The following is an 11403-nucleotide window of genomic DNA, read 5'->3' as shown; positions in this document are numbered from 1 at the left end:
GACTATGACAGATCTTTATTGTAATTGGCCTTGGAGGTAATAAGCAACGCTCATCACCCCATCGGCCTCCCACCGAGCTCCCGTTCCCATTATCCCCCGCTCGTTCCGATTCATTAAACCTCCAGTGAGATCGGTCAGGGCGGTGGAGGAGAGGTTGGAGCATTCATTTTGGTTTAAGAAGATCCATGTTCCTCCGATGCCTCTACTTAAATGGACACTAATTGACAGAGAAATGTTAATGGTGTGAGAAATGTTTGATAAATAGCGGCGAGCCCCTTCATCAAATTACCGGACCTGCCTCGTCTTCGTCTTTTTCAAGGAGATCAAGCCCACGCTGCCCTGAAGTAATTTATCATAGGAGCTTAATGCATCCAGTGTTTCCCTCAAGTTATCGCTGGGGGTCAGCTGTGCATCAGTACATCAGAGCGATGCTTGTGTTTGTGAGGAGATGGCGGATTTCACAGATCTCTCCAAAGCACTCAAGATTCTTCCCCTGAAGGCCGATCTTCCTCTCCGAGTTCTGACCTGTGTCTTTCCATCCGGCGCGACCAACGGGCAATTTGTCTGATATCATTTTCCTTTCGCGGGCTATCGCCAGTGTTTGTTTGTCTGTGTGGATTTTGTGTATCCCACTTGATCTCAGGTAAAATCCTCCCGAGCAGGTGGGGTGAAGGTCTGAGCTGTTGATTGGTGCTTTGGTCTGAGCGTGTCTGCCATGATTTCAAACACTGATGCCCTTTGTTGTTCAAAGATGCCTCCTCCCCTTCCTCCCTCCTCTTCCTCTACGTCGCTCCTCTCAAGGCCTCGGAAGATGCAGCGGGAGTTTTACCGCCGAGTGTCTCTTTCACTTTGTCGATAGACATGACATGAAAGCTGGATTTTGTTGTCAGGGCTGCAGGAGAGCATTGAATGAGAATCATGCTGCGTTGGAAGGTGGATCAGGAAATAGTGAGAAAGGCAAGAAGAGGTTTTTAGCAGCAGAAATGGGATAAATTGGCTTTAATATCTAATATGAAGCAATGAGTGAATATGTTTAAATTGCCCTTAAAACACATAGAGCTTGAATTTCTCCCATAACTCAAACACGTGACGCGTGCCTACCATCTTGTTTACACTCAAACCCAGGTCACAAAATGCTGTGAAACCTCCAGTCGGACATTATAATATGAATAAGACATGTCTACTTAATGAGACTGAGCTCAGAATCCACCACATCCTCATTCAACTGACTATGACCTTGCTCAGGTAATTAGAAAATGCTGTTTACTTGACAGGGTCTCATTCAGAGTAATGTCTTAATCACGATATTTTATTTAACCCTTGGTAAACCATTTACTGCCAAATTCAGGCAGCCATTGATTTCCACTGCTTTCTCAAATGGAAATGTATTAAACGACTCTTAAAATGTCCATACCTGCAATTACAGCTTTTAAATTCATGCAGAAAAGAGCAGAAAACAGCGTCTGCCAGGGAAACTGAGAAAAACTGGGAAATAATCGACATCATTTGAAGTTCGAGTGGATAAAACTTGCTACGGTGGTGTTTTGTCCCCCCCAGGTAAAGTTAGGTGTCCAGCTCAGGTACTGGTGTTAATTTGGATCCTCAGGGCAAAAGTCTGAATAGCTCGGGAATAATTGCAGCGTGCCGCAAATAGCCGGTCATTATCACCAGTTATGTGGTTGATTCTAGGGCCAGAGAGAGAAAGAGTGCGTCTCTGACTTAAGTGGATGCAGCTTGCAGCGAGCGGCCGTAGCACCTGTGAACACAGCTACAGCCATTGCTCAACATCACCGTGACTTAACACCTGGCGGCGCCGGCACCATCACAGCACACAAACAAACATCTCTACCACTTGTGTGCAGGACGCAAAGAAATACTGTGTCCAGGGATTTTCTAAATTACCCTTTTTGCTGAGTTCAGGCCGAGTAAGTACTGTGGAAAATCATAATCAGGTCCCCGAGCTGCACTGGGAGGGGGAGGCTGAGGATGCACTCCATCTTGGTTTTTCCCCCGATGTTAACTCTGCCATTATTTACTTTTGTTGAAGGTATCTCCTTTTTGTGTTTTTTTGGGGTGGGGGTTGGATAAGAAGTGGAGGGAAAAGCCAACAGGAGGCTTGAAATCACGCTGAGAAACAACAGAAGCTATTACCGTGGTGCATTATTTCCCCGCTGCCCTGTGGTGGCTTAGATGGGACTCGCCGTCTGCACGGAAAAAAAAAGCACATTACAGACATTAAGCACTCCTGCTTTCTTCTGGCGAAGGCGCTGTCATCTTCCAGACAGGAACATTTGCTCAGTCATGCTCTCCCATTCTCTCCCTCGGCCCCTGCTTTACTGATACTGTCATTTTGGAAACAGTATTTGCTCAGTCACTCTCTATCACCCCACCCCTCCTCTCATCCTCTGTGCTCTTCCTCCGTCTGTCCTCCACTCATCCATTTCTCACCCTCTCCTCCTCCTCCTCCTCTCTTCTTCTCACACACATACAAGATAACATGCAGCCGCTTTACTCCTGGCTGTGTGAAGACTAAGCAAAGCCATTTCTGCCTCTCTCTCCCCCTGTCTGTTTCATGCACCTCCAAACACAACCACAGCCTCAACTGGAGAGAAAAAGCCTCTGGGGTCTATCATTCCTGGAAGTATTATAATGCAGCCAAAATATAAATCCCAATAATGATGCCACAGGGGATAAAAAAGTACCAGAAGGTCAATGAACTCAGACACATTATAAATCCCCACAGAAACAGCTATTGCAACGATTTCTCCTCTGGCTCCCCCGCTCCAAACCTTGGCTCAACGAGCAGAGCACGTGTCCAGTAAATCATTTTAACAAAAGGACAATATTCATTCCACCTTTTTGTGATGTGGAAAGCAACAATAAATCCTCTCCTTTAAACCTGCGGCTTGGTGGAGTGTAGTGGAAGAGGAGGGGGGGGAGTGCGTTTTTGCGCATGGCCGCACGGTGGCAACCTGCGCTGCGCTGCCGGTGCACCGTCTCGTCATGTTTCCTCATAAAGAACCCGGGACTCGTCCTCATCCGACGCACACCGGCAGCCCGGGCTCCGCTCCGACCGTGACGGTGCGACTGCGCGCAGGTTCCCCCCCATCCTCTGCTCCCCGAGCCGCGGAACTTCTCCCCCGGTGCCCCTGTCCAACTGGATCCCCGACCTTGACAGCGCGCGGCGCAGAGAGGAACTTTACTGGGTAACAAGGGGGGGTGTGTGGATGCGTGTGTGAGTGTGTGTGCGCGTGCAGCGGATCCGTTGGAGCTCCTTCTTCCAACAAGGATTCGAGGAAAAATAAAAGTCTGTGGCCGCGCGCAACGCAGCCAGCGACAGGGAGGCTGAAGTTTGAAGAAGAGGAGGAGGAGGAGGAGGAGGAGCAGGAGGAAAAACGCAGCATCTCAAGGACGCAGGAGGAAGAGTCGATGGAAAAGTATGAGGAGCCGCTCGTCGTCTTACAGGTGCACCGAGAGACCGGAGCCTGGGTTTGGACTTAGCCTGGATTCATCTGCCTGAGCTGCGTTCAGAAACCCCCCCCTCACGCTGCTCCCCGCACTTGGAGGAAAATACCCCCATGTCTCGTGGAGCTCGTGGAACTGGAGTGCCGTTGAGCAAACACAGAGTTTGAAATCTGTCTGCTCGCGTGAGGCTCGCTTGTTTTATTTCATTTTTTCCTTTTGCGCTCTGAGGTCGGTGCGCTCTGCCCGGCGTGAGTGGCAGGTCCCCCCCCCCCCGGACAAGAGAGACCCAGCAGGAGGCGGTTCGGCGGCGGAGCCACACGGGAACTCGGGGGCACATCAGCGGCAGCGTGCCTCAGGCTCACCGGGCACTTGTTGTCCACCCTGCGCGGTTTGGAACCATGTTTGAGGACCCGTGGAGCGGATCGATCCGGCGCGCCACATGGATTTTATCCCTTTCCTTCCTCGTCCACTTTACGCAAGCACAAGGTAAGAGCCACACCGGGTCCACACCGGGTCCACACGGGGCCCACTGCTGTGTGAAACTTCCCCTCGACACGTTGGATGTGTTCATTTCTCTTTTGCCTTTTGCTCGTATAGCCTGTGCTTTTCCCATCAGGGCCGCACGTCGTGGTGCTCACTCTATTTCCTCCACCTGAACTTTTATTAAGTCTCCGCCTGTGATCTCTGCAGCCTCGTATATCACGTGGCTCTGGGTTTTTAATGAAGTTTATTGAGGAAGAACTCGATATTTTCCAGCTGTTCCCTTTCCTTTTAGAAACCACTGGCATCGACATATGCATCGAACGTGTCATTAGAAGCCCAGCTGTTTAAAAAAAGGTTAAGCCGATTAATGAATACTAATTAGATCATCAAGCATCTCCCCCCGGAAATTAAACTTTACGCACCAAACAAGCGGCGCAAATAAACATGTACATATTGATATGCGGCAATTCATGCCCGCGTGGAGAATTAAAATGTTGGGAATTAATTGGTTCTGGGAGAATTATGCAGCCGGGTTTTCCCCCCCAGTGCACGAGCAACAGTGAAGTGTAGTTAGCAGGGACTGAGTGAGGAGTCCACACTGAGCCAGGACTCAGGTTCTGTGCGCAATAGTCCCCCAGTGATGTTCCTGTGGAGACCTGGAGTGTTTCACTGGTTTCCAGCAGGGAGTCTATACTGCTGTAATACTCAGGCCACACTGTGTGTGCTGCAGGGGGATGGGATCATCAGCCAGCTGTCTATGGACAATAATTGAAGAAATGATGCTCTTGATGGAAGCTTGTCCTCTTCTCTCTGCCACTTATTTGCTCGTCTTTGACATTTTGAACTGTGAAAACCTCCAGATTAAGCCCAGTCACGTTCTTTTAATGGTTCTGGAACTTGACCAGCGACACGTTTGGTCAGAGAAACCAAAGAATCCCGCTCTTTGCTTTCCTCTGCTGCTGCTGCTCTCTCTGTCTCCCTCCCTCTCTCTCTCTTCTCGGGTAATTGGGATTCAGGTATTGATGCCACAGTAAGGAGGGAGTATTACCTCTCAAGATAGACTCTAAGCCCTCGGTGGCGCTCACTCAATAATACAATGTAGAGAAGATGAAAAAAACAAACAAGGCAGATATCCATCATTCATGAGGGCACATCCTGGTGCCTGACATTTACAGGAGATTGATAACTCAAATGTCCCCGGGATTAAGACTCCTGACATTGTCCTAGCCCATCGCTGTAACTGTATCTCTCCCTCCTCTGTCTGGGAGCCTGGTTCCAGCGCCCTCACTTTCCTCCTGAACGCTTATTTAACCAACCAAGTTAAATGAGGAGCCATTATGCACAGCAGTGGCCTGGTAGAGAGCTTCGGCGGTTGTCTTGTTTGGGATGTGCGTGGGTGCACAAAGCAGCGATATGCACACATGGGACTGTGCATGTGTGGAAGTTGAATCCCGGTCACTCGGTGGCCCTCAGATTTCGTTCCATCGCCGCTCCCGGGTCAGAGAATGTAGGATTTAATTGCACTCTCTTCAGACCGTTTGTGAGTGCGGCTCGTTGAAAGTGACCCCAGTGATGGCTGCTCTCTTTCCGTCCGATGATTAAAAAACACGATGAGGCGAGTAGCGTGCCTCCGGATGGACATGTCAGACCGTTGCTCGCCACATTTTAATGACCAGTCTACTGTAACGGCTTTTTAATGACAGGAGAACGGCCTTCATCGGACCAGAGCGGCCTCTGCTAAGCACAGAGACATCGTCTTCAGTTCTGTAGTTTCACATGTTGTCGCTCCTCGTTTGGTGCAGCATGAAAAAAAAGAAACATATCAAAGTACCTGAAACTCTAAAGCACTTGAGATGTTTGTTAACTCGCACACACGTACACTTGTGGTTCCCTCTTGATTCACACTAAAACACCAGGACATTCTCTGATCTCTCCCCAAATATTTTTGCCCAAAGTGACAGTTATAGGAGCAGTCTGGCCTGTCCCACTGTTCGCTTCCATTCATTTACCGAGGTCATGCCGAGACAATGCTGGGCATGCCTGCTGCTTTTGTCAGTTCTAACACGTCTATTTTGGAGCTGGGAGCGGTGGGGGAGGACTTTATTGGAATGTCATGTTTGGCATAAATACTTCGGCATCACTCAACGTCTGCAGATTAGCTTGACTGGCTACAGCTCAACTTTAGCAGCTTTAGAGGGAGTTGAGGACTTCACTCTGACAGAGGCGTAGCACTCAGATTAACATCCGTAAGGACGCTTCTGACAGAGTGTGTGTGTGTGTGTGTGTGGGGGGGGGGTCTGCAGGGACACGTGGGAATCAGCTATTTCATGCTGTTGTCTGGCCGAGGCCGCACAACATGTTGGGAGAGAGCGGCTCAAGAGTGGCGGTCTGTTTTTAGCTCGCCGCACTGGACGTGGACCTTGACACAGTAATAGAAGTCAAGGGTGTCATCTCCATTTTAAGTCCGTCAGGAGATTGGATTGAGTTTGTATGTCTGCAATGACATGCATGCACTTGAGGAGAACCTCTTGACTGTGCCTCTGGAATAATTTAAAAATTCGACGCATTCTCATCAGAGGCAAACGAAATAGGCCAAACGATGATGATAATAGTAGAAACAGACGTTTCAGGGAGATTTTCAGGGAAGATGCAGATGCAACTTTAGACCGTTGCGATTTCAGAGGTTTCTGCTTCTGTTGTGCCATCGAGCCATCCTGTTTGTGCATGTGTGGGCACGTGCACGTTGTGTTTGTATAGTTGAAACCCGGAGGACAGCCGATCCCACGGTGGTGTGACGCAGAGGGCAGATATGAGGCAGCGCTGTGCAATTCACATGCTCTTTGGAAGGTACAATTTTCCAGAGTTGTGAAGTTTTATTGTGTTGCATTGATGTGTTTAGAGGATTTAAACAGCACCTTTTACAAATCAGGTGAGACTGGCCTATGAGGGATTTAAATTATATGCACATGTTAATCTTAAAACATCTGTATTGGCTAAAATGGAGAATTAGGGAGAAATGGACGTACAGTTTGAGAAAATTGTAACATTTGACAAGTTCACAGTAAAAGCTCCTGTTCAGAGCTGATTGAAGATTGCAGCTCTCCAAGCTGAGGTGGCGTCACGTGGCTTTCCCCCTATTTTTACTGATTATTTCCCCGTTGTTCCACCTCCACAAACCTCCACAAAAGGGACATTTCTTCTGAATCAGTAACACAGGATTATTGATCCTATTCCTGTTGTCCTTCAAAGCCACCTCCGGTCTCTTGATATGACTCACTCGCATTCATCTGCAGGCACAAGTGTTCTCTTTAGGATCATTTGAAATTGACGTGATGGATTTGGCCGGAGCCGGAGTGAAGGAAGCCACAGAGAAAAGCAGCTGATTGAGATTGGACTGTGAGTGATTCATGGAGACAGTGGACTTGAGAGAATATCTGCAGACTACAAATGCCCTGATTTGTCACTCATCTTAATGGACAGAGCAGGTTTCTCTGTTGCCTTGTAGCAGCTGTGCTCCGTGAAACCATTTGCAAAAAAAAAAAATGAACAAAAACTGAGGCTGTCCAACTTCCCTGCGGCCGGCACTTTGGCAAAAGGTCACGCCGTATCGCTCTTAGTATTCTGGGTTAGCGAGAAAGCTCGTGGTCAAAGTCCACCGATAGATTTCTCAGAGGGACGCAGAGAGTTTCACTGTGCCATGTTCAATAAAACTAAACTTCCCACCCAATGTCTCCAGCCGTGGCAGGTCCAGGAGAGGGAGAGGCGCAACTGAAAGAGCGTTTGTGTTGTTTGTTTTTTCTGTCTGGAAAGAACTTCCAGATCTTATTGACCCGGGCCCCGCTTCACATTTCCAGTCAATTGCAGAGGTTAAGGTTGTTTCACAGTGTCGCACCCTGCAAGTGTTTGTGTTTCCTCTCTACACGCGTGGACGCTTTGAAAGTTAAAATGAAAGGACGAGCGTGATCTACATTAAATGCATCGTAAAGGAACGCGACTCACATGGGAGAGAGCGACTGCGTCAAAGAACTGATGCACATCTTTATGACAGTGGTGACACGGGCAGGTCCTGAGCGACAAACTTATTTTCGAGACACAAATATGCAAGCACATGGACTCAGCTCTTTTACTACACTTTATTTAGTGCAGTCGCGGCCCCTGGCGAACCCGCAGGATGATTGGAAGGGATTTAAAACACCCCACCAGTAAATTTCTCAGCTATTAATGGCTATAAACAGCTCAGCAGTTTTCACACTCCTCCTCCAGGTTGTACCCCCCCCACCACCTCCCCTTCCCACAGAAACCCCCTGAAGAGACCTTAACGTATGCACCGCTCCACTTGGAGAGCAGCAGCTGCCTTTATGTTCTCTGAAACGCTGCATCTGTGAAACCTGGTGATTTAAACGTCATCTTCACTAACCATTACCACCATTACAGCCAGTTGCACCATAGTGTTTGATCATAGGCGAAAGCATTGTAGTAATAATTAATGAAATCAAACCAATTCTCTCAGTAAACCTGAAAAAACAACAGGAGTAAGAGTAAATCTCATTTTGCAGCAGCAAAGAGGGAGCGGAAAACAAAGGGTTAGCATTATGAGTACTATTACTACTACTACTACTACAGGATAATACATTTATATATATATAGAGAGAAAATTCATATAAAGGTACTTATTTATTAAAGTTTAAGTTAGGAAACTTTATGCTTCCTTACACTTATTAGAGGGATCCCAGTCTCTTCTACACACTGAGACGTTCAGTGTATTGGATCAATACTGTTTCCTGATATTTGCAACAAATTCGCCAAATTAGAGAGTTTTTGGTTTTTCTGGAGTAAAACTCAAACCCCAAATATAAACTTTTCACTATCATCTATCAGAGGTGCCCTTTTTGATTATTGTGGGTCCTGGCAGGATATGTCATGTGCTGAAGACTCATTTTTGTAATATAAGACAGAAAACAGACATTTACGATTGTTTGGCCTTGGCGAGGAGGAGGAGGGGGGGGAGGAGGAGGAGGAGGAGGAAGAGGAGGAGGAGGAGGTCTGCACTCCACTGAGAACCCTTCCAGTTTTTTATTTATGATATATTAACAGAAAAATTCAAGTTGTGGTAAATAGGTTCATTTTCTTATGTTTTAAAACTTCTTCGAGTGTAAAAATTTACCAAGATGCTCATGTTATGAAACTGTTTTGAATGCATGAAAATCCCAAGGAGCTGTAAAACCAAAGCTGAAGCATCATTATGTGTAATGTATGAGGTTGGTATTCAAAATAGCTTATTGTTTAGGAACATTATCGAGGTTTTGTACCAGCAGTGAACATTTTGTAACGATAATCAGCTGCTATAGTGTTAATTTGTGTGTCACACATCTTTGTTTCACCGTCACACTGACACACAAACACAGTGTCATCAACACGTGTGTGAACTCGTGTGCATATCACCCAACCCGGCTCCAGGCCGACAAAAACAAAACTAAGATGTCTCCGTGCCACAACAGCGTGCATCAGGCAGACACACAAACACTCCATCTAATATGCTGAAAGGTTCCTGTTGCAGGATATTCATTCTTTTTGCAGGATTTTGTGCATCTAAAACTCAAAAAATCCCACTCAAGCTTTAATACTTTGCCGCAGCAGGGCGGAGATATGGTCAGTTGAACTCGGGGGTGAGATGACATAAAAATGGTGCCACCAGCGCTGAGTGGCTCCTCTGAGGGTGCTTCCAGGTGACAATGGTGTGGCTTAATCAATGCCATTTCACAGTGACTGCATTTCCAAATTCCCTCATTGGCATGCTCTATTTTTTTTTGGTGATTTCTCTCTCTCTCTCTCTCTCATCTCATGCAAAACATTTGAGGAACTTTAATCCTTAAAAAATTTCAACCAGTTCTGCTCTTTTAAACACCAGTTATGTAATGCTCGGGGGAAAAAAAGAAACGACTATTGGATTGGATTTAACAGAGGAAAAAAAAAAACGGATTGAACAATTTCTTCTCTCCTCTTAGCGTCGGGCAGCACCGACACTTTTACCAGAACGAGCGAGGCGAAGCTGCAGCAGCCTCTTTTTCACAAATAGTCTTTTTTGCAGCTCCTGTCATCCTGCCTGCTGTCAGACAAGATACAAAGGAGTCTGCGTAGTCTTCGCCAGGGCTGCCCTATTTATCTTTGCATGGCTATTAATTGGGGTTCTGTCCACACTACTGGGCGGACTGGGAAGGGAAGAGGCCACCCGGGCATGCTGGGAATTGTCATTATAGGCTGAGATAGACAAGGGTCTGTGTTGAGTGACCTGTGGGCCTGAAAACAATCCTCGCACAGAGGGTGCACTTGTCTCCTTTTAGGCTATAGTACAGTCGGGCTTATTATCATTGTACAGCCAAATATCCCCTGTTCCTAATTGGGGCTCTGACTGAAGTGGATTGCGCTCGTAGTGTCGACTCTTTGTTTTTTTTCTCTGACATAGTTTTAAACAATTCTTTTGATCATTCCGCTGCGGACTGGAGGAAGCACGAGTATTTGCTCAGGATGCGTTCCCTCCGTTTGTGTGGCGTGCTGAATCAAGGGGGTTTCGCGAGAGCCTGTTTACATGTGCAGCAGGTCGTTCGCTCACGGGTACGGTTTGAAGAGACGTGTTTGGAAAGGCAGAGGTCCCACCTTTTATTTACAGGTGGTAGTATTTACCGTTTGAAGTACAGGAGGGAGAACACTGATAGCTCGCATGTGTATTGTGCCGGGTTCTTTTCAGTAAGAGCGCGGCGACGTGTTTCTTTTGAAGCTGCTGCTCCTTTTCCATCGAGTCTGTGTGAGTCATAGCAATGAAACTTTGCCCCCGAACCAGGTTTTAGTGCTGAGACTGAATTGAAGGATTTAAAGTAGGGCATTCCACCTTGCTTTAATATCACTGTGGTAAAAGCGTATCCTGTGTTTCCTATGGTTCCCGTCGCTCTCAGCATCTGAAGGCCCTCCACACTTTTATGCCACGCATCAGATTCGGCTGCTCGGTGGCTGATAGCAAGCACATGTCCTTCAAAGTGGGCTCCGAAGTGACCTCTGAAAAATAATAAGCCGGCGGTACGGATGTGATTATGGACTTGAACTTTTCCCCCGCTCTTTAAGAGGGCCATTATGCATGCGGGAGGGCGACAGACAGGGGGGAGCCACGGTTAAAGCTTGTTTACCGGCCTCATCCCCGTCTGGCTGGATGAGAATGAGCGTGGACCTCAGAGTGACACTAGCTTCAGGAGGGCCCCCCCGAAAACCTGACTCACTCACGGGGATCCGCGTATGTTTATAATAGAAATGCACTCACTTTGGCTCGGGGGCTTGGGAAACCACCTCTGAACCCTGTAATTGCTTTTCCCCCGGGGGAGGTGTTTTGTGTGAGTGTGTGCGTCTGCTGCTGAACTGTGAATTTGGTTATGCATGTTTAACTGTGTGTGTGTGTGTGTGTGTGTG

The 11403-nt window shown here is 47.5% G+C and overlaps 1 protein-coding gene across 6 annotated transcripts in view; it reads left to right on the top strand.

Moving 5' to 3' along the window:
* The first annotated feature begins 3029 nt into the window (after positions 1 to 3029).
* The window catches only part of sdk2b (sidekick cell adhesion molecule 2b), a 237956-nt gene continuing 229582 nt past the window's right edge, over positions 3030 to 11403 (top strand). For all 6 annotated transcript variants that reach the window (XM_035144861.2, XM_035144858.2, XM_035144860.2 and 3 more), the window contains exon 1: positions 3030 to 3951. In XM_035144861.2, coding sequence (XP_035000752.2) covers positions 3864 to 3951 — 88 coding nt within the window. In that variant the 5' untranslated portion in view covers positions 3030 to 3863. The remainder of the gene's footprint in view (positions 3952 to 11403) is intronic.

The sequence above is a fragment of the Hippoglossus stenolepis genome, chromosome 21 (genome assembly GCF_022539355.2).
Source record: "Hippoglossus stenolepis isolate QCI-W04-F060 chromosome 21, HSTE1.2, whole genome shotgun sequence".
Lineage (NCBI taxonomy): Eukaryota > Metazoa > Chordata > Actinopteri > Pleuronectiformes > Pleuronectidae > Hippoglossus > Hippoglossus stenolepis.
This window is presented reverse-complemented; position numbering and strand designations above follow the sequence as displayed.